At 36.8% G+C, this 22,784-nt stretch overlaps 1 protein-coding gene across 1 annotated transcript in view; it reads right to left on the bottom strand.

Annotated features, from left to right (window-relative positions):
• Window positions 1-22,784, bottom strand: part of ZNF326 (zinc finger protein 326) — a 28,571-nt gene that overhangs the window by 5,447 nt on the left and 340 nt on the right. The window contains exons 2-11 of the mRNA XM_009884732.1: window positions 16,769-16,889; window positions 14,299-14,704; window positions 11,412-11,610; window positions 9,087-9,121; window positions 8,070-8,157; window positions 5,615-5,729; window positions 4,429-4,576; window positions 4,007-4,106; window positions 2,523-2,653; window positions 2,103-2,198 (exon numbers count right to left, since the gene is read on the bottom strand). Of these exons, the coding sequence (XP_009883034.1) occupies window positions 2,103-2,198; window positions 2,523-2,653; window positions 4,007-4,106; window positions 4,429-4,576; window positions 5,615-5,729; window positions 8,070-8,157; window positions 9,087-9,121; window positions 11,412-11,610; window positions 14,299-14,704; window positions 16,769-16,889 (1,439 nt within the window). The remainder of the gene's footprint in view (window positions 1-2,102; window positions 2,199-2,522; window positions 2,654-4,006; window positions 4,107-4,428; window positions 4,577-5,614; window positions 5,730-8,069; window positions 8,158-9,086; window positions 9,122-11,411; window positions 11,611-14,298; window positions 14,705-16,768; window positions 16,890-22,784) is intronic.

Raw genomic sequence — 22,784 nt, 5'->3', positions numbered from 1 at the left:
CAAGGTGTCCCAAGTAAGACAGCAGTTGTTATTGTTTGTGAATTAGCTTACTCCAGACCAGAAGCCACGATCCACTCCCTTATTTTCAGTCAAACATTAGCCAGAGCCTTCAACCCTGAAAAGTCTTGGACAATGCAACACACAGCAAATGTCCTCGAAATAATCACCTGCTACTAGGTGTCAGCCAGCAGCCAATCAACCCAAATCACATTAAATTGTCCAAGTAGTTACTCAGGAGCTCCATGGGGCAATCAAAATGCCTTAAGCAGAATTTTTCACACAAAACAATGGGGGAAGGTGGATCCCAAATACTGACGGTGGTGAAGAGATGGATGCCTACTACTTTCAGCAGGGTGTGGTTCTAGTACTGGCCTCAATGGAGAAAGAACTTACCCTAATTCAACTTTATCTTTTTGCTCATGTCAAACTGTATCAATAAGGATGCACAAAAATCAGGAGCTGCTGACCTGCAGTTTTGTTCTCCTTTTGCCAAAGGCATTTGTGATGTTGATAATCTGCCTTTGTGACTTGGTATAAATCCATGCAACAGATTTGCAGGTCTACCCTGCTCTGAATTGCCTCCTTCCACACTGCATACACAGGAGACAACACTTTCCAGAACAATGTTGGGTTTGGGTTTTTTGTTTGTTTGGTGTTGTTTTTTTATTTTGGCATTAGCGGGGTTTTTTGGGGGGGTGGGGGGGACGTAGGGTTTTTTGGTTGGGGGTGGGGAGGGGTGTTTCCCCAAGCCAGGCTGCCCTTCATCTCAAAGCTCTTATTTTTGGCCGTAACAAGGATTTCCTACTCTCCTGGAAAACTGCAGGCACCAAATGCATGCATAGCATGCTCCAATTCATCACATGCTGTATAACAAAACTGAACTCCTTCAGTCTGCAGTTGATTATACATTTGGATAAGGATGAGAGGGATTTGTGTAACCAGAAGCCAGATACATCTTACTGAGCAGGGGCTGCTAACAGTGTATTAAGTTCAATCCACCCCAGGAAATACCAGTGCTAGGCATTCTGAAAACATCAGCGGTCTCCTTGTGATGACAATCTTGCAAATTTTATCTTCCTCAGTTTTCCAGCTGATGAAAGGCAAATTTCCATTCCCCCTTTTACCAATCCCCCACTAGGGGGCTGTAGGGAACAACGCACACGCATACCAGCCCACAAGGAGCACCAGAAAAGAGGGCTGGAAATGCATGCAGATATTCCAGGCTGTGGTATCTGGTCATTTGCTACCTTTTCTTAACAGATATAGAACAGTAGCCTGAAACCGATTCATGCACCCAACCATATATAATTTTGCAGGATATCACTAATTTGACATTTTAAATCACAATTAACTTCTGCATTGGCTTGTACCTTGTCATGTTTCTGCAACACAATACTGTTTTGTCTGAAAAAGCCTATTGTTTGGGCACAAACAAAATTATAAACCAATTAACAGTAACTACCAGAAATAGCTAATAACACAAAAAAGTAATTTCACTGGTCCAGAAGGAAAAAACACCACATTTTGCTAAAATTAATTTACATGTTTCTCAGGCCATGCATCTGCAACAGAGGCTGCCATGCCTTTTCAATTCTCTGATCACAACAACTACTGTTGTAAGCTTTTTTTTTTGTACACTGCCATGATTTCCAGAAATTCTATGCAATAAGAAGTAGCTGAATAGTGTGTGCACTGTACTTCAGTACAAAGCCACACGCTGGAGCCTTTGCTTCTAAACATAAAGATTGACTCATTTGTAAAGTGCTTTGTGCTCTACAGTTAGTATGATGTATGAAGACTCTGCTGATGCTTTTCTAAAGCTTGGTATTTTTCTTACAAGAGGATCTAATTAAAAATTGAGTAGATTTACATATAAATAATAAACCAAACCCAAAAGCTGGTAAATCTGGAGGTGGTAATTTTTTTGCAAATGAAGTTATCTGAGACAACGATCCAAGACTGGCAAAATACTTTAAAAGTATATGCAATCTGTGTGCTACCCGGAAGGCAGAACCAGAAGACAGAGCACTGAGGTTAAACTCCATCAGCATAGAGGAAATAGCAAATGTTACAGGTAACCTTTTCTTTTATTTGCATCTTACCTTCACATACAGCTCATATCGTGCCTTGACTATAGGATTATTCAAGATACTGGTGGCAGTAAGAACGCTCTCCCTTTTTATTTGTTCTCTGTAAGCCTAGGAAACAAATTTTACAGTGAATAATTATACACCTATTACAATTGTCACACAAATTTGAATTAACGGTTTCTGTAAGGAAAATAATGAACCTATTGCATGCATTAAATGCTCATTCTTAGCATTTAAGTCCAAACCACATAATAAGCTCAATTAAGTCTGGTAGTGTTTACAGTTTGTTGCTTAGGTTGATCAAAAGATACATTCACATCTTGCTTATACAATGAACTACAACCACGCACCTGTCTACAACCACAGTTACCTGCTCTCACCTACAGACAACATGCATGCTTTTTCATCACACACTAATGCCACCTATCTTACTTGTTTTCCTTTTGTGTGATCAGGCGATTTTAAGTGCTGCTGAACAGAACTGTGTAATGCTGGAACATACACGCTGCAAGCACTGCAGTGAACAGTCTCAACTTTCATCATGTGGTCATCAGCAGTAACCCCTGCCAAAGAATATACAACAAATCATTAACACAAAATGTGTTACTCTAGGGAACTGGAAGGGGAATTGATTGTTTTACAACAGAAAATTAGAGCTCTCAGTTGTTAAACATGTCACACTGAACCCCAGGGGAATATTCACAACATTCAGGCATCAAAATTAGGCTCTCTGAAGGCAATGTTGAAGGAGGAAGTTTTTCCACTTGGATACTCCAACTCCTTCTCCACAGACTATATATGAGACCTAGGCAATTATGTTTGCTGTCTGAGGTTATAATATATGAACACCTACCTATCTAGAGGGAAATAAAAATGATACAACAATCAAATTGAACTATTTAATGTACAAAAATGCTGTCTATTTAAAATCAACCATAATTAATATCCTTACATTACACACATTTTGATACAAGAAAAAAAGCTTCACCAAAGCAGTTGGATTTACTTTATCGCTCATAAGAACAACTGATTTATTTTCTTGCCTCCCCGCACCACCGGGAAGAAGCACGTGAATCCAATTCAAATTTAAACACTAGCTTGCCAACAGAACATTTTGATCATAAAGGCAAACAGGCTCTCCAGTACTTAAGGAAAGCATGCAAAAAGAATTTGGGTAATTGTTAAGATGCTGGCTATATCTGGTTTTAAGTAGCTTTCAGCATTTAAATTCGAATTAAGGTAATATTTGAATACAGTTATTGCCTAAAGTAAAAGTACTCCAAAGATGTCCTCTCTGGCTCTAGCACATCTTTTGAAAACCCTCAAGCAAAGGAAAAAAATGAAAGGATACGCTGCAGCAAGGCAGGAACACAACATGCTCTAGAAGCCTGTCGGGCAGCCAAGGGGAAAAAAAATTCAGGCCAAGATGCATCTTGGATAGCCAAGAAAGTGCTCAAACTCCTCCATTGTGTCAGTATCCCTCAAAACTACAACTACACTACCACTTACATTACCCAGATCCTTGCCTTCATATTTGACCACTATCATCTTACTGCTTTATTACATGCTCTCTTTCAATCTATCTTCATCCACCTGTTGCTACACCTCACGCATTATACGGAATGAGACTGTAGCAAAGACCGCACAATTCTGTTTGTCAAGTACCTAGCCCAATGTTATCTTACTTTCTGACAAGGCTGCCTGGACAGCAAACATAAATAAGGTCTGCTGTCTCCCACTGTGCTTACATTCCACGTGATATCAGAAATGAAGCAAGGAATCCCAACCAGGTACAGAAAAGTTGTGAAAACTGATCATTTTAATCCAAATATTTTATCACATTCAAAGAAGAATGAAAGGAGAAAAGGACAAGCAGAGCTCCACAGTATGCACTTTGACATAAAACCATTACTCACCTTCCATTATATCTTTTTCAGCAGCTTGAGCATTTTCTGTTTGGTTACTTGTCTGTTGCTTACGCATAGCTGTCTTCTTGAATTTATTCACCATACACTCCTACAGAGAATCAAAATAAATTGTAAACCATTTGATGTACGATAGTTTATAATCCAATAGGAACCCGTACTTAAAATACTACTCAGAATAGCTCTGTAATAAGAAGTAACAGCATTGCTATTTAAGGCAATACTTCTAATTGTAAAAGTAACACTATCTTGCAGACTCTGGATTTCCTTCAACTTAGTAATATGTGCTGCACCAAAAGTTGTCAGCAAAAAGAACAACGATGATAAATTAAGCACATTATGAAGATAAATGGTAAATTGCAACTACATTCTAATCTAACAGTATTATATAGATCAAAAACCAGTTGTCTTACATGAAGAAATTCCATCACTACTTTGTCAAATTTGGTTTGCTTCTGGATATGATCCAACGTTTCCTGGTGAGCTGCACTCTCCAGATGTGACTCAATTTCTTTTTCTTCAAATGTTCGAAATTTGCAAAATGAGCAAGTAAATGCCATTCTACCAAGAGAAATATATTAAATAATATTACTATTAAAGAAACATTATTCCCTCTCTCCTTAAAACTATGAGGACTTTACAAATATAATCAGAAAACAAATAGGAAACACATTCTTTAAAGAAGCCTAAGTGAAAAGGAAAAAAAAAATCCAGTATTTTACCATTATAAAAAGTAACTGCTACAAGAACCAAATATAAACCAATCCAATCTCAGAGTAATGAATTATCTACGCAAAAGATGAACACTGCTGAAATCAGAAGCTATCCATTTAAAAGCCACATTATTCTGTGAGTGTATCTATCACAACTCACTAGTTTGTGTCACCTTTTGTAGTATTTTTCATAGTCAAGCCAGTCCATGATTTCCTAACCACAAATAGTCAAAAGAATTCACTTAAAGCTCATTTTCCTTACAAAAACTATGTAAGCTTTATAAAGAAATATGGCCACCTCAGTACAATGAGAAAAAGGGACTAACGCTATGATCAGATACTGCACTGACACAGAACAGTCTTGTACAGTGCTGGCCATTAGTCTGCTTGGCTGTGGCAAGACTAAGAAAAGCTACAGAAATATCTATTTATTTTTGCTGCAAAATAGCTGACCATACATATAAAATCAGAATAAAGCCAATTTCTAACAGCTCACTAAGTCAGGATGAATACGTGTTCTAAAATATATACTTCAAAAACAGTGCCATTCTAAGCTGCTTCTCAAGTGTGCACTGATACACTTGTGGGGGAGAAGGGGTCAGATAATTGTGTATTTGCTGATACAGCAGAGGTTTAATGAAACATCCAGTCTTTTAAGCCACATAATTTGCATGCTGGGTTTTTGGTTCAGGGTTTTTTTGTTTGTTTGGCTTAATTTTTTTGTTTTGTTTTGGGGATTGAGGGGGTGGAGTTTTTTTGCTCATTTCTTCATTGCATTTTTTTTCCTAATATTGGTCCAAAGAGGCTTTCAGGAAAGAAGACATTCTTACAGAAGGATAAAGGGGAAGAAAAACACCACACACAAGAGCGAAGTCATAGCACAAACCTGTATCCATCACCATATTTTTCACTGTTTTTTTCCCTTCTACGCCTTTGCTTCTCTCTTCTGGCCTCAATTCGCCGCTTTTCTTCTTCCTCACTTTTAGCTTCTCCTTTGCCATCTTAACATATAGTAGAAGCACTTTAAAATGTTACATCCCATAAAAAAAAAAACCACACCAAAAAACCACCAACAAAAACCAACCCAGTAAAACTACCTATCTTCCCTGTATCCTCCACAAACACCTCAAAATGCACAGAAAGACCCTATACCAAAGTGGTTCAATGGTTTATTTAACCACCATAGAAGTTTTGCTTTGTTTTCCTCCTTTAAAGACAATCAATTTAAACATTTGCTTCCAACAATTAATACTTAGTAGTTAATGGGTTATACTCTAGATTATACTCATAAAAGTAAGGAAATTCAGAGTTAAAGCAAACCCTACCCTGATGAGCCTAGTTATTAAAGTCTTGCTCTTCAAGTGGCCAGGAAAGGGTACTGGGGTTGCATGGGGAGAAACATGTTTTTTAAAACTCTCCACAGTTTTAGAGCGCCATTGCTTACACAAAAAGAAACCATCTAAAGTGATTCGCTTCTTCTGAGAAGGCAGTTTCCAAAACCAAAAGCAAAGGTTCTCATAAGGGAGACAAGGCAGTGTTTCATTAAGATATGGTACCCAACTTGAACTTCAACAACTTTTTTATTTTTCCCCACTAGACTTTGCTTGATTTCACAGAAAGGCATTCCAAAGATTTTCAGAAATAAACCAGTCAAGGAAGAGCCAGCTGGGGGAGGCAGGGGGGAGCCGCAAACAGAAAAACCCACACACCAAAAGACCACACAAACAAAAACCCAACCAAACCTTCAAAGAACAACTTAATTAAATTATCAGCTGGCAAGTAGGTAAGAGCACAAACAAGTAAATGACTAAAAATTACTTCTGCAACATTAAAGACTTCTAAGGATACTGAACTTCTGCTTAAGTGTACTGATGTTTGCCTTTCTTATGTCTGCTTTAAAAGCCTATGGACAAAGTTAAACAATTATTCAGCGAGTAGTTTTAGATCAGGAAAAGATGATCACTTAGTTTTGCTTTGCAGTTCAGCCTTAGGAGAGAGGTCAGCCTCCATGAAATCTGCCTCCATCCAAACAGCAACAGAAAGGAACATACAGCAGCATAATTAAAAAAAAAAACAAAACAAAAAAAAAAACCACAACCAACCAAAAAACAAAAGCCACAAAAAAAAAACAACCCACCCAAAAAACTTGCCAAGAGCTCTGTGGCTCTAAAAGTGTCACTGAGTACTGAAAACACTTCCACTGATGAACTGCTTACCCAAAGGTTTTTCATTTTATAGCAAACAGCTTTAAAAATTGCTCTGATCTGGAGAGGAGAAAAACTCCTATCCAAAAGATATTTTCTTTTAATTCAATATGAAAATAAAAAACAACCCCTCATCCACAAAGGCAATTCCCATTACTGATCTCAGGATTTAAATTTCACTTAGTGCCTTACCACCAACCCTGGAAACATGCAAAGGATCACTTGTTTTAGTGCTGTAAAAATCACCTGGTATGACATTCTGTGGAGTGAAATGGCCCTTATCTCACCCCTCAAGGTCACAAATTCAAGTGCCCATCCAGTTAAAAGCTGGGGAATGGAAACCTGGATCTACACATAAACTGGGATGCCCCAGCAGGGCTCCTACTTTCCTTCAGTGCACTTAAAATGAAAAAAACCACACAATTAAAAAAAAAAGCTACTACTTCAAGAAAAGAAACTCTAATCAGTTGGCTGCAAATTTCCAGCACTCCTTACCATCAGATTAGACTACATACACAATAGAGCAGCACATGAGGGAAAGGGGACTGAAAAGAGTTTCAGCCTTAACACTGGATTTCTTTGTTTATGTGTTTGAAATCCCTACAGTTAATATACACATTAACTGATTTTATGGAAACTAATAATTAACCTGTTTCATTAAGACTGCACATGAAATAGAAGCCATGTTCTTGAGAGCAGCTCTCCGATTTCACTAAATCCACTTTTATAAATCGACTCCCCTAGAATTTAAGGGTTAGGCTGATCAGCTAATGGGACAAATAATAGGATATGGGTGAGGAACTAGTGGGATAAACAACATTTAAGCAATGGAACAGCACTAAGTATAGAAGACCATTTAGATTATTGTCACAAAAAATAAAACAAGTCAAACAACAACATACAGAGATGATCCTAAAGCAGAGAGACAATAAGCATGTATAGAACAAAACAGGTGACGGATGGATGTTACAAACAATAACCTTCTCCATGGCCTAAATTAATAAAATCTTTAAAAAAAGAAAGTCATGCTACTCAGTAACTATTAGAGGTCATACATACACTTACTAAATCTATTCACGCAAAGTCACACAAATACAGTACCTACAATACATTATCTGACAAAGCAAACTGACTTACCTCCAAACGTCTGATATCCAAGATCATAAGCATCTCTTGTAAAGTCTTCATATATAACAACTGCACCGCTTGTGTCCACTTCAATTTCCTAATAAAGTCAGATCCATAAATTTTGTAAGGAAAAATCCAACAACAAAACGCCATTCTAAATCCAGAAAAAGCCAGTACAAATTACTTTATTTCCAATAATCTGTTACTTGCTATCTTTATCAAATATGACAATGGAACAAAGCAAATTAAGTATCTAGTTAGACTCAATGTACAAACACTTCAAGCTATCCATTTCTCCTTGATGCCTTGAAGTCTTTATGAATTAGTTTCACAACCAAAATTCTCGCCGACTTCTACACAAGTATTCTGACTTCCAATTCAGACTTTTCCTTGGTTGAAAAGATGTTAATTCCTCCACTCAAAAAGAAGGAAACTAACATTCCAGTCTTTCAACATGGAACCAGCATATACATATATGCTTAGTTCACTAATCACATTCTTACATATTGTTGCAACTGATCTTTCTGTAGGTGGGAACTAATCTTTCTACCCTACCAGAGAAAACCTGTTAAACACTGGTTCTTTTTTTTATTTATTTATTTACCCTCTCTCCTTGATGTGTCTTATGTCTTATCCATTCTTCCTCATTGCTGTTTAGTAATCTCCCTGTCATTTTGTACTTAAATTCTGAACCCATCCAAGCAGGTCATAGGTGTATGAATTCAAGCTGACTACCTATGACAGCTGCTGTGCATTACAAGAATAGGTAGGGTCTACATATACACTTTGAAATTCCTTTTCCAGGCTATCTGCGCAAGCTATACCTTTCATTTGAAATCAGTAAGGATTTCAGACTCCCACCAACGTAAGACAGTTTCAGATAAAGTGAAGAAAAAAAAAAGTTTAGAAAAACGTAACTAAACTGCGTAATTTTTATAACTCTAGCTTAATAATTGTTTGTCTTAAGGTATACTGTGCAAACTTCCAAAAGAATCATGAATATTTTCCAATTCTGGGCATCTTTACCTCTATAGTAGAATCCTGGAAAGATGTCTTCATGTCTATAAACACAAAATGAGGAAGAAATAAGTACTGCAAAAGTGCTGTCACTCTCAATTCATTTTAAGGCTGTAACATTTCGGAAAAAATATCAGCTTGTTATGCAGCTAGGATAGTCTACATCTACAATTTACCATATTTTAGTAATAATGCTAAATGTAAAAATCAGTTACCCTTAGGAATATAAACTAAAACAGTTCTCACCTATTGTATACTGATTGCATCCAATTTTCTGTCAATTGTCACCCACTTCTTAGGTTTCAACTACCTAATACTGCTTAGAGCATCTTTCAGTCCAAGTTTCAGAAAATTGTATTAAGGCACCCAGTAGCATCTTACCCCGAGTCTCAAAGCCACAGGACAGATTGGTTAAAAGTGCGTTCTACTAGGCACTACCTATTCCACTTCTTAAAGTAAGTTCAGTGTCATCTAGTACACCGGTCCTTGGATTCTGGAAGTCAGTGAGGAGCAACATAATAAATTAGAAGTGCTATGTCTAAAGGTAGTTTAGAAAAGGAGAACCTACAAAAGTACTGAAAGAAGATGAGCTAAGAGCAAGACCTTTGGGATGCAAGTCTTTCATATACCTGGATGTGTATGCTACAGACCTATTTCATCACAACAAAGCTGTTAAGTCCAGCAATAATGTTCCCCACGCAAAAGGGTAGAGGAACATGTTCTATACACCCAATGCCTGAAATTTTTACTGTACTCTTAAAGTTAAATTTAAGGGAACAGTTCTGTAATAAATACGCACTAGTGTAACTAGAATTACGAAATCAAAAATAAAATTTTCATGTGGAAGTTTCTGCCAAGTCTGTGCATATACCCTGCAAGCTTAGAGCTTAAGTAATTTTAAACATTTTTCAGGGGTGATTTAAAACCTAACTATATAAAACACCGCAGATTCAAATTACAAGCACAAAAAACCTAAAATTTGACTGCTGTACATGCCATTTGTAATATTTAATACTCAAGTTTACATTCCCTCAAAGCAAGTAATTTATTCAAACCTCATTAGCGAATTTTTTTATTCAGCTTTGCCTGGAGTATCAAAATTATGAGTTTGTCATGGCTTCGCCTGGGATGGGGTTGACTTTCTTGCTAGGAGCTGGTGGAATGCTATGTTTTGGATTTGGGATGAGAATAGTGTTGGTAGCGCACTAATGCAATTGGCTATTGCTATGCAGTCAAGGCTTTTTCTGCTCCTCACACTGCCCCGCCAGCAAGCAGGCCGAGCGCACAAAAAGTTGGGAGGAGAAACATTTATAAAGCCAGGGGAAGAAGGAAGGGACGTTTGAAGTGATGGCATGTGTCTTCCCAAATAAGCGTTACAGATGATGGAGCCCTGCTTTCCTGGAGATAGCTGAACACCTGCCAGCCAATGGGAAGCAGTGAATTAACTCCTTGTTTTGCTTTGCTTGTGTGTGCTGCTTTTGCTTTACTTAAACTGTCTTTATCTCAACCCATGAGTTTTTTCTCACTTTTACTCTTCCAATTCTCTCCTACATCCCAACTGGGGGGAATGAGAGCGAGTGCCTGTGCGGTCCTAGTTGCTGGCTGGGGTTAAACCAGGACAGAGTTGTAGGACATCATTAGGGAAGCTAAACAAACCAAACACTACTAACACTTCGCAATTTACGTTTCCAAGTTATCGATCATATTTTCGGTTCTTCTACTCATTATGGAATTTCATTCACAAGAAGCAGCAATCTCTCTCCGACTTTCATAAATTATTCTGTAACAATTTACGCTGTTTTCTCAGTTTGCCTCCCTTTCCCCTCTCCTCTTCATCCACATCTTATGCCTTTACTTTAGCTGCATTGCAGTTGATGCACTACTTTTTATATCTGTCAAAGTATTTGGACAGCAGGGGCCAGGCTCGTGCAAGGGCACGTTTTAAGGTTTGGGCAGCAGTGCCCGGGCTCATACAAGGGCACGTTTTAGTATTTGTCAGGCATTGTCACTTCAGGCAACCTGAGATCTGAAATTATTTTTAGTGGTGAAAATTTGCCTCCAGGAAGTACCATTATAAAGTCTAAATGAAATAGTCTTCAGCAGTACATATTTAAACACATCAAAATATGCAATTACATTCAGAAAATTATCTTTGCAGTAGAAGAACTAGAAGAGTAAATTCATAAAATGTTGTAGAGTACTTCAAAGGTAGAAAACAAGGTGTTACAAAACAGCACATACAGCCTTCTTTCTGAATATTACAAGTAAATAACTCCTAATGAATTAAAAAAAAATAGCAATTTTTACTTAAGAATTTTGGCACTTGTTACTTACTAGGAGATTTTTTCTGGCTCAGCTTCAAAATGGGTTTTGTCATTTTGGGTTTCTTGATAAATGTCCCACCAGGTTTGTTATATGGCTGTGGTATCATCTTTCTTTTTATTCCTCTTGCAGCAACTGCTGCAGGACTGGGTTTGTTATGATAGTCAACAACAATTCCAGGTCTGTGCATTCCTCCAAAGTCTCCCATATGCTGAAAATTTGCAAAATCAAGAGAAAGGTATTAGTATACGAAATCAACAGAAATAAAACAATTACTTGGTACAATAAAACTGTGAACTATATAAAATCTGCATTCTTTCTGCAGGGGAAATTTAAGCTCCTGGTTTGATGATGTGTTGTGCGATGGGTTTGTGGGTGTTTGTCCAGTAGAATGAATACATATGTATAAACTGTGTTTTCTGCTTATTCAGAACCATTGTCCAGACAATGAATATGTCCATCAGAGTTCATATCTCAGCCTAACATCTCGGCTCCTCTCTTCAGATACTCTAGATAATAAATGACTTCTCCCTCTGGGGAAAAAACAGAGCTAACCAACCCAGTTTTCAACACTTTAGTTGGCAGTCATTTTAATAAAAAGAAAAAAAAAAAAAAAGATAAAAGCTTCTTTATGCCAAATGATGAGCTGTGATTTGAAAACTGAGTAAAGAAGGTTGTCCAGAACGGAAGAGTGCTTAACTGAAGGAAGCTGATTCTTTCTTCCCACTGAATTCAATAAATTCAGAATTTAAAAGTTGGGCTTGGAGGGATACAAAAACATGACAGCAGTAGGAATGAAAACTCAGTTGAAAGATTAAACCTTCCTATTATTTCTAAAATGCTGTAGAGTAATTTGTGGACACTTGTTTATGAAAGTTACCTCTCCAAAGACATGGAATAAATGAGCAATCTGAAGAGGGAGAATTTAGGTAGCTGCAATATTTTGAAAAGCACTAACATACTTAATATTAACTCAATTTTTTGATTAATAAAGGGCAGAAGAGCGCCCACTGACTGGATGGGTGACTTGGATAAGCAGAAATATTTGTATTGCCATGAGAAGAGAATTATTATTACACTATCAAAGTTAAAAGAACATTAAAAAACTTCAAACTTCGTGAAAAGTATGACTTTTTTTTTTAAGCAAATTTTAAATGACAGACAGAATGTACCAAAACCAGCACTTTTCTTAATCAGAAGTCCATGCACAAGATCTCCATGTTAATTTATTTAGTTGAGATAGTTATAGAACTACCTAGCATGTACATTTACACTGTACACAAATTTGACATGAAGTATGCACTTGGACAATTTCAAGTACTTCTCTTTTTTTAAACAGTCTATCTATTAAAGGTGCAATGCATTTTACGTATGTTAAGTAGTTTAGCCTTTACATCATCCTTTATTACATAAAAGGCTAAAAAGATAAATCTCAAAAGCAAAACAAAAAAAGAAAAAAGGCTACTTGGTTGTAATTCTGCACAAAACTTTCAGATCTAAATGAGATCTGAAAGGATGGCATCCAAGCTTAAGAACTTAACACTTTCAGTTTCACAAGCAGAGAAACATAAAAGATTAGAATCTATTTCTCATACCATGCTACATGCTAGCTAGCAGCCATGTGCAAATCTGAGCTAAAATTTGAATATGGCAACTACAATACTCAAGAATGCTGCAAAGTAGACTTTCTGAAACAAAACCACCACACAATTAGGCATTTAAAAGACCCAGTAAAAAAGAATCTTCCTCTACACTTCAAGCTACTAACAAGTTGTATGGCTTAATATTAAAGAATTGCTTCCCAAAGAAATATGGCACGCTTTAAAATTTTAAAAGATAAGTTACACCTAGAGGCACAGGCAGAGAAGTGTTCACTGAACTCTTCGTGCTTAAAGAGACCATAATCAGAATTGGGATTTTAAAACCAAGATAAAGGGACACCATCAACTTAAAGTTAATACTTCTGTCAGGAATTTTTTTTTTTATTCTCTTCTGTTGTATTTTTTCCCCTAGTTTATTTAACATCAAGCATTACTTCTCCAAACTATGATCCACTATTTTGTGTACCATTAATCTTGCCATTTCTTAGACATACCGTTTTTACATCCTACGCTGCAAAGGAATCCACTGAAAATGAGTTAGAACATAAGTCTTCAAAACAAAATAAATACAAGCAACAGGACTAGGCACACTACCTGGAAATTAATCTTAATTCTGTGAAAGGACCTGATTTCAAGTTGATGATGCCCCTTTAACCATGCTTAAATTTTGAAAAAGAATAACTGTAACTGCTAACCACCCACCTTTGCCATTCCCTCCCCATCACCCTTCCAATACACAAGTCAGAGTGAGAATTACGTTTAAAAGAAGACTTGATGTTTGATAAAGCATGCGTTCAACATACTAAACAATTAGCTAAACTTTCACCTTTACGGGAAACAAAAACTACTCTAGCATTCACAACCTGAGTTTTATGTTTTACTTATACATTGCACCTTTAACCTACTCAAAACTTCAAAAGGCTTTGAATTAAACTTTTACAATATTCAAGAATTTCCCCACCAGCAGCAAAGATGCTAGTGTTTACAAGGAAAAATGCAAGTCCTTTTAATCCCTTTTAGACCAAACCTATTACTTTTATCTTCACCTTTCAAACAAAAGGAGAGATTTAACAAACCTTATCAACTAGTCTTCTATTACTCATTACTTTCAAAAGAAAGAGGGACTGCGTTCTACTTGAAAACAGCTTCAAGGGGGTAAACAACATTGTCAACCATGATAGTTTGCTTGGACAAAAAACCCACACTGTACTGAACAGTGCATTCGTTTTAAAGCAGTGGTCTTGAAAGGGTTTAAAAGAGTGTCTAGTGAAAAGAATCTGAAAAGATTCTGTACTTACTCCTCGGCCTCGGCCTCTGCCTGTTGATGGTCCTCCAAAAGCATCATAGTTTCTGCTTCCAAATCCACTTTCAGGATAAGCAGGCGTTCCTCTCCCCCGAGAGCCTACAGGTGCAGGCTTCATATGGGGTGAAGAAAAACTGCTGTAGGAAGAGTAACTCTCTCTTCCTCTGTCCTCCATAAACCCAGGCCTCAATTTTGAACGGGAGTAAGGTGCTTCCCAGCTAGACCCGCCCTGGTTTCTACCTCCGAAAGAGTCAAGGCTATTCCGGTAGGAGTTGTCAAATCGACCACCATAACTACCTCCGAAGCGGCTTTGTTCGGGTTCATTATAACCATAGCCAGATCTGTACAGATCTCGCCCACCCAGAGAAGACCCGGAGTCGTAAGACTCATAAGGTCCAAACCTGGAAAAGTTGCACAGTGAGGAGAAAAAAAAGTAAGCTTACTAATGTTATACATTTCAAAAGACAAGTTATCAGTTGACATTTATCAACTAAAATCAATGTATTACTATACTGGTCCGTACAGTTGTGTTATTGTTTAATCTTGATTAGGGCTGGGCAAATCACACTATGACCAGATAGAAAGCTATCTGAGCCATTTTTGCTACAAACAATTCTAAAGTTCAGTAAGCCTGAACTTTGTTAACTTAAAATTTTCAGCAACATTTATTTACTAAAACATTAGAGCCCAGCCCTAGTCTCACAAAAATAACCACCTGCAGACATTCATAGGCTAGTCAAACTCTCCTTTCTTCAAATTCATGCCCTCATATTCTAACAGTTAAACAGCAGTTAAAAGGCAGCTTAGTTCTGAACTGAGGGAAAAAAAAAAATACATTTTTTTTTTAGTGGTACAGTTGTGAATTTTAAACACCCCATAGACCTAATTTTAACGGAAAAATACACGTGCTTTTCCATTAATATTTGTACTTTTTGGAAATTTTCTTCCCTGTAATTCAGTCTCCCAATCGGAGTTCATGACCTTCAGTGTATCCACCTTTCACTTGCAGACCATTAAGTCTGGCAACTCCGGATTTTGAAAGTCTATCCCAGCGCATGCACAGTGGACACAAAAACAGTCCCTGGAATTTCAGAGTAGAGTTACAAGGAACTTTAGTTATTTACCAAGAGTTTGCTTTGTCTTGGGGTGGGGGGAGTCAGGCTAGAAATCATCAATATTTGTTACCACTTGGAAGGGGAACACATTAGTGTCCCTGCAGGGTTATAATAGGGTGATTCAGCAGGAGTTGGGAAAGACAACATCTTGACTGCTAAAATATAAACTAGAACAGACTCAAATTACTAACAGTATCTATAGTAAACTGAATGCCTTCATTTTAAAATATGTTAGTCTCAGAAGACCCAAAGCTACATACACAGAAAATGACACTATCTACAGAGAGAGTCCATGCACAATATTAACATTACATGGCAAGAGACATTTCCGTGTTCAAGTAGTCATTCAACCTTAATCATATGCAGATTACTATATGGTAGGTACAGCTCATTCCTGAATCTCTGCTCAGACTTTTAAGTCAATCTTAGTGTTCATCATTAAACAAATTATACTTCACTAAAATGTTTAACAGAACCGTGCAGCAAAACACAACACTTGTCCGACCTCCCTACTTGGCACTGTCCTTGCCCAGTGGCACCACAGTGACTACAGACAAGAATCATACAGTAGTCTGGCTACAGCCAGAAAAGAATTCAAGGGCGCACACAAGAAAACCATCAGATTATCTAAGTTTTCTTCACATTTTATTTCCTCCAAGATAAAATCACTAGTCTGAAAAGCATGCTTCTTTGAATACGATAGTAAGACCTAAATCAAATCAGCTGATCCCTACTGTTTTTCTCTGAAAGAGCAACAGTAATAGTATCCTAGCATTAAATACACAACTTTAAGACCACTGCATCAGAATTTTTCTTTTTAGACCAATCCATCTTACAAAGCAGCCCAGAACATGCACACAGTTTTGAGTGTAATCAGTACCTGCCAATGAAATAATCTGGACATGACTTTCAGATTCAATACCAAGATCATTTGAGCACTGCACATTCAAACCAAAGAACACATACCCTAAATGTTCCTTGAAAACGGAATGTTGATAGATTCAGTCTAAGGCACTAAACCAGTTAGGTCTAGTCTGCTATGTCAGAAATGGTATGTCAGGCCAATTAGCTACAAATTGCTAGCTATTACCGACAAATAAAACTTTTTCCATTTTCATTCAAAGACGCATGGTTTCGCTGTCAAACTTTTCCACAAAAATGCTGATTATTACAAGAATCTCACTCTTACAGTTTAGTATTTGCCAGTATTTATCAAACATGAAGACTCAGAACGGAAGTGTTCATATAAAATCATAACAACATGCCTCAGGAACACTTAAGTTAGAAGACAGAACGATTTAAACAAATTGGATTTGATCAATTCTTGGGACAACTGAAGGATTATTTTACCTGTTACCACCACCACCACCTCCTCCACCTCCATGACTCTCCATCCCATAGGATTGGTTAAGGTAAGAGTCCATGGATCGTGGGCCACCATAGCCTCCATGCCCATAATCACGGTCCATGTCTAAAAAAAGAGCAGAAAAATGTTTATAAAGAAAGCAAGCAAGAAGTCTTATTAAGTAATCTAGCTTAAATTCTTAAGTAAAAAGTTTATTCTTTGCCACAGTGCTTACAAACAAAATACAAAACTGCCAGTTGCAAACCAATTTCGACACTGTGCTTAGGGAAGCCGTGTGTCTTTGTCATCATCCGAGCACCTCTTAATTGCAATCAAGTTCGTATTTTTTCCCCAGCAGTAGATAACTCAGGATTATTGTTCCATCAGATGGAATTCGGACGCAAGTTAAATTAAGAGAATTAAATGGAGAAGCCCAATGTGGAATATGTCAGAAGTTACTGGAGAATTAAGAGCACCTCCCACCCTTTAATAACACACACAGCTCACAAACATCTGCTTTCTCTGTCCAACACCACAAGAAACCTTCACTGACACTGACAGAGACCTCAGGTCAAGGTTACAAGCTGTCATGCTGCAGTGCAGACTCTGTATATAGGCTACAGTCAAACAAAAGAATTTTCTCCAATAGAGCACAAAAAAGTCACCCAAATCAGCAAGAGTTGCAATTCACTAACTGCACTAAGATGTTGGTATTTCATAGAACCGATAGAACTTCATGACATCTTTATATCTTGTAATGAAGTCTGGCAAAAGAACCAACTTCTTCCTTAACACTGGAAGTCATATGTAGAAGTTCTGGTTAAACACACACTTAGAAAGTCAAAGCACTAAAACAGTGTTACAGATCTGCATAACAGGTACGATCCACTGTCTTCCTGTAGCATACGCAATTTGCACTTCACTGGCATTCTAGTGACCAAAACTGCTTCCTGGTACCAACCAACACTAACTTTTGGATAATACAAAGGAAGCCTGGTAAATCAACCCTCACAGACAAGGTAACATAGATAGAGAAGGAAAACACAGTGAACACAGGAAGGATAAAAATAAAACCACACAGAGACTTGTCTACTCTGACGAGTATTTTTGCATTTCAAAATCTCCAAGTGTAAGACTTTTCCAGAAGATAATAGGTCAATAAGCTCACTTGGAAGTCATAAGAAGTTTTCCTGTTTAAAGAAACATAGCAGTTCTCCATGCCTATCATTTCATGAAAGTAACTGTAGTGATGAAAATAAGTATACATACTATTTCCTGTTTGTGCTTGCTTCTTGTTAGCACCAGGCAGCCATCATAATTTACTTTCTGACATCTGCCAACAAGAATTCTGCAAATGGTATTGAGCTGACTGTATCACTTTTACACAGATGTTCTTAACATGTCTGAATAGACTCCAACAAATGAAGATTTCCTGCCTTTTTTTTTTTCTTTTTCATGATCATAGGTACCTTCCAAAAAAAATTAAAGAGGATACTTCTGAAACAAAAAACTTTGACCACAGAAGTCACACTGCACCTTTCCATATTCTGAACATACAATAAAGATTCTGCAGCAACGCAGAAAAAATAGCTTTTCAAAATACTAATCATGTAGCATCACACAGCATCAACTTAAACTGCAAAAAGTTATTCTTTAAAGAAACAGCTGAGCCTTCTAATAGAAGCATCTAATATTCCTCTCTGGTGTGACTGAATGATCTACCATCTAATGCAGTGAAATAACCTCAAGACTGCCAACATAAAGATGCAGGCCAATAACAAGAGTTAAGTAGTCAATAAAATAATTTCAGTTTCACAGAGATTAAGATTAGGTGATCCCACAGTCAATCTCAGATCCAAGGTATTTTTTTCTTTTAATATGGTACATCTAATCAAAAGACAATGACATTCTGAAAACCTAAATATCTGACCAGAAACCGCCCAATAATTTGCCTTAAGTTTCACCTGCTCCCTATTATCTACAGACCCTGAGATGGCACAAAAGTAATTAGATTAAGAGTTGAAGAGGTAAATGAAATCATTCAACAGGGAATAACACAACATACTGTCAAGATCCCTGCCACTGCAATCCAATTCTATTACTGTGCAGTAAGTAGCCACCAGTGTTGTCCATGTGCCAGAAATCTACTAGTGGGAAAAACACAAACACATTCACCTGCCAAAGAACTGTTCTAAAAAATGGTTTGAAGCATAGTTTTGAAATAAGTTTTAGTCTCACATCTTCAGAATGGAAGAAAATACTGAAATATGTCTTACAATCACTGAATAATTTCTGACATCCACATCTGCTCAATACTGTCCTTACTCATCCAAGGTTCATGTTATCTAATATCAGCAGTCTTGGTGTAGAGCTATGCCAGCCCCCAAATCCCCAAATCACTGCCTTTAGGACATCACCACCTTCTCCCTTACAGTAAACAATTTGCCCATACTTTCCAGAGTCCCTGCACTGCATTTACCTACATTATAATACACTCACGTTTGAAAAGGTTTAACAGAGGATACAAAAGGTACAAAGAAGTGAAGAGGAATGATCACTTGCATGATTTTCTGCTACAAGAAACTGAAGCTACAAAATTAATTTGAACCTTTTTCACAAAACAGATACTTAAGTCCTGGAATTGCTCTGGGACAAGAAGTTACTAAAAATTCACATGGATTTAAGAAGGAAGTTGGTGAAACCTACTGACAAGAAATTCAAAGGATATCAAACACAAAGACTATGTCTCTGATTCTTAAAGTCCCCAAGCTGCAAACCAGTGAAGGCATACAAATATACCAAAAGAGTACTTGTACTATTCCTTCCACATCTCCAAATGGACAGTGACATACAGGATATCAGTGAGCTGGGACTGACATATCTTTGACCTGACCTAACAAAAGTGACCTGATGATCTCCTGATGATGATTAACGGTTCCAGATTGGTGAGCAGTTAACCCATCATTTCAACCCCTGGCCCCCTGGTTCAGTCATTTTGTCAGCTGCAAACTTTACCAAAGATTTATACATTTTACATTTCATGCCCAGAGCTTTACAAAAATACTGCATTTAAATTAAGAAGTGGAATATATCTTCAGACATCAAGCTTTTCTTTACTCCGAAAGTCTATTCTCCAGATAGGCTTTATCCTAAAAAGTGGGAAAGCATCTAAGAAGCTAATGAATACTCACTTAGGTGAACTGAAATAAAAGGATTTCCATTTTTGAATGTAGTAGCTGAATAACAATCACTCACACAGCTTTAATTGTTACAATCTCAAGGTAAATAGCTTATTAATTGACAAACCTCACAAACACCAACATCAAACTCCATTCGCACTAGCCTCTTTCACGCTTTTGATTCTTTTACTACTAACTAAAGCAAGACAGATGGACATGGAGCATTAAAAAAACCTGTAGCTTTGCAGAACAACTTCCTCTGCCTGAAGCCTGCTCTCCATTCACTGTTATGCTGGCTCCGGCTGTCACCACCAGTGGAGATATGCAGAAGTTGCCTGTCTGTGAAAACTACTCAGACTAAACGTGAAATTGTTTCACATGCTAAGAGAAGATGTGCTTAAGCAGTAGAGAAAAAACACCAGGAATTGTACTGCAATGTCTTAAACTGAAAATTCAAAAGTCTAGTACTTCATATAAGTAGTAACTGCTTATCAAAGAAACCTTTGAAGAAATATTGTATCTGTGTATCTACGAACACTACACATGAAAAAGAAAGGGAAAAAAAGAAAAGTGGTCTATATTTGTTCTAAAGTTTAAAAGTGAAAGTAAATCTCTGAACTGATGAAGGCACTGACAAAGCATCTGAAACAAAGAGTTTGTTGAAAGAATACAAGAGGTTTTGGCATCTGCAGCCTCTTGCATAAATACAATGTGGATGAATGAGCTGTTCAACTAAAGTACAGAAATAGAATTGCAAAGAACAATCTCACTTTTCGTTTCTAGATCATACTTAAAGTCTACTGGGGTAATGGAGAGGGGAAAAGAATAATGTTAAAGGGGAAAAGATATATTACTTCTAAAACAAAAAAAGAATGGGAAACTAAGAGACAGGTTCAATTTACAAATTAAAATGTTAATGGATGTGTTCCTTCAGATTAAAAAAAACAAACCAAAACAAAAAAAAACAACCATAGCCATATATGGTGGAGAGATCATTTAAAACAACTGCGAACTAAGTCTCAACAGCCAGCAAAGAAAACCAAATTTTCCTTAGGAAGGTAACTAGGAAGTTAAAACATGTACTACATAAAACCCAGAATCCCTTGATACAAAGGGCTTCATTTATAAGAAAAAGCTTAAGATCAGAGAACATTGGAGTAATATTCACAGCACAACAAAATAAAATCATTTTCAATAGTATTCTCAATGTGGAGCATAAGAAAAGGCTAGGAAGATTAGAGAAAGGAGACAGATGTTGCAGTAATCAATAATAAATGAAAAATAAACTTAACTAAAATAAAAATAACCTTTAAACAATAAAAAAGCCAGAAGTATTGGCTTGAAACAAGCTAAATCTCCCTACATTTTAATAATCCACAATGACTACAACAAGCTTAAAGATCCATTGCGCAATAGTAAGCAACGCTTTTTCCACATACGTTACATTTTTCTTAACACCATGCCTGCTTTAAGATCACAACCTTGTCATTAGATACAGAAGTTTTAACACATTATTGAATCTCATGCAAAAGAAGAAACCAATCCAATAATGTCGATGAACATTTGGAATACAAGCAAAAGCCATTTCCCGCTCCAGACTAAAAGGACAATAGTTACAGTACTTAAAATATTAACATGAATAGTTAATAACATTTCTGTTAATAATATTAACAGAATTTATTCTACACGTCATGTCACCTCTGTCTCAAACCAAGTCATCAGCAAGGGACAATGGTGGAATTACAGCAGTTGTTAACCATGCAATGACAAATGCTTCACACTGGCTAAAATTTTCCAACAGGAGTAACCTTGCCAAGAACTCAAACGAAAACTGAGCAGAAACGAGAACTCTCAACATCCATCCTCTATTGCCATCTACTGGACCCCTATAAAATAGCCTTTAGCCCACTGTACAGAATCGGGGTAAGACAAAGCTTTATTCATCTCTTACTATGTGCATAAACATTATATGTTAAATGTTTCAAGCTGCATACATCATAATTAAACTTGTTTTACAATTATAAGTAATAGAAAGGTTAATTATCACAATGAAAACTACTATTAGAGGTACATGAAAGGAACAATCTAACTGTACAACATATATTTGATTGGTTACTTCCCATAGGTTGACCCTGGATTCACTTTAATACTATCATCAGATCTTAGAAAAGCAGGTTCTGGTTAACGGCTACAGTGAATGTTCCAATAAGACACTTAAACTGCTACTTAAGAAGAACGTTTTCTACTAAAAATCTAAATTTAATTACATTTAATTATGAATCAATACAGAAGATTAAAACAAAGGGCCATAGCTTTAATTTATTTTACTATGAAGAAAGATAAATGCAAAATAATATCACTCGCAAAAAAGCTAAGACTCAAGGAACTTATCACAAAAAATGATCATACTGCAATCAAAGATGCATCTGTAATTCAACGTGCTATTTCCATATAAAAGCCAACAAGGGTATCAAGACATCCAAGCAAACACTTATTTGACGACATCTGTAAATGATGCTTGGGTACATTTTATGGTAAAGTTTTTATATTAACATTCTTTTAGTACTTGTTTGCATGCTGGCAAGAGATGTCAAATCATTTCCTGAGTCTTACCAAACTCATAACCTTAATCATCTTTGTTGTATTTATGTGATATTTTTGATAGTGTAAAAATAACAGGCTAGCTTTTACTGTATCATGTTTACTTATATGCTTTTTATATTCCTTCCCAAACTCTTAAAGTAAGCTTAAAAAAAAGTAACAAAAATTAAAATCAAGTAGTTCCAGGTTGTTTTTTCCACGTCTGTATAAAAGGGGGGAAACATCCTCTTTCTTTTCAGCA

This window comes from Charadrius vociferus, unplaced genomic scaffold (assembly GCF_000708025.1).
Source record: "Charadrius vociferus isolate BGI_N301 unplaced genomic scaffold, ASM70802v2 scaffold163, whole genome shotgun sequence".
In the NCBI taxonomy this organism is placed as follows: Eukaryota; Metazoa; Chordata; class Aves; order Charadriiformes; family Charadriidae; genus Charadrius; species Charadrius vociferus.
Note: the sequence above shows the minus strand (reverse complement) of the source record. Positions and strands in the feature narration are given on the sequence as shown.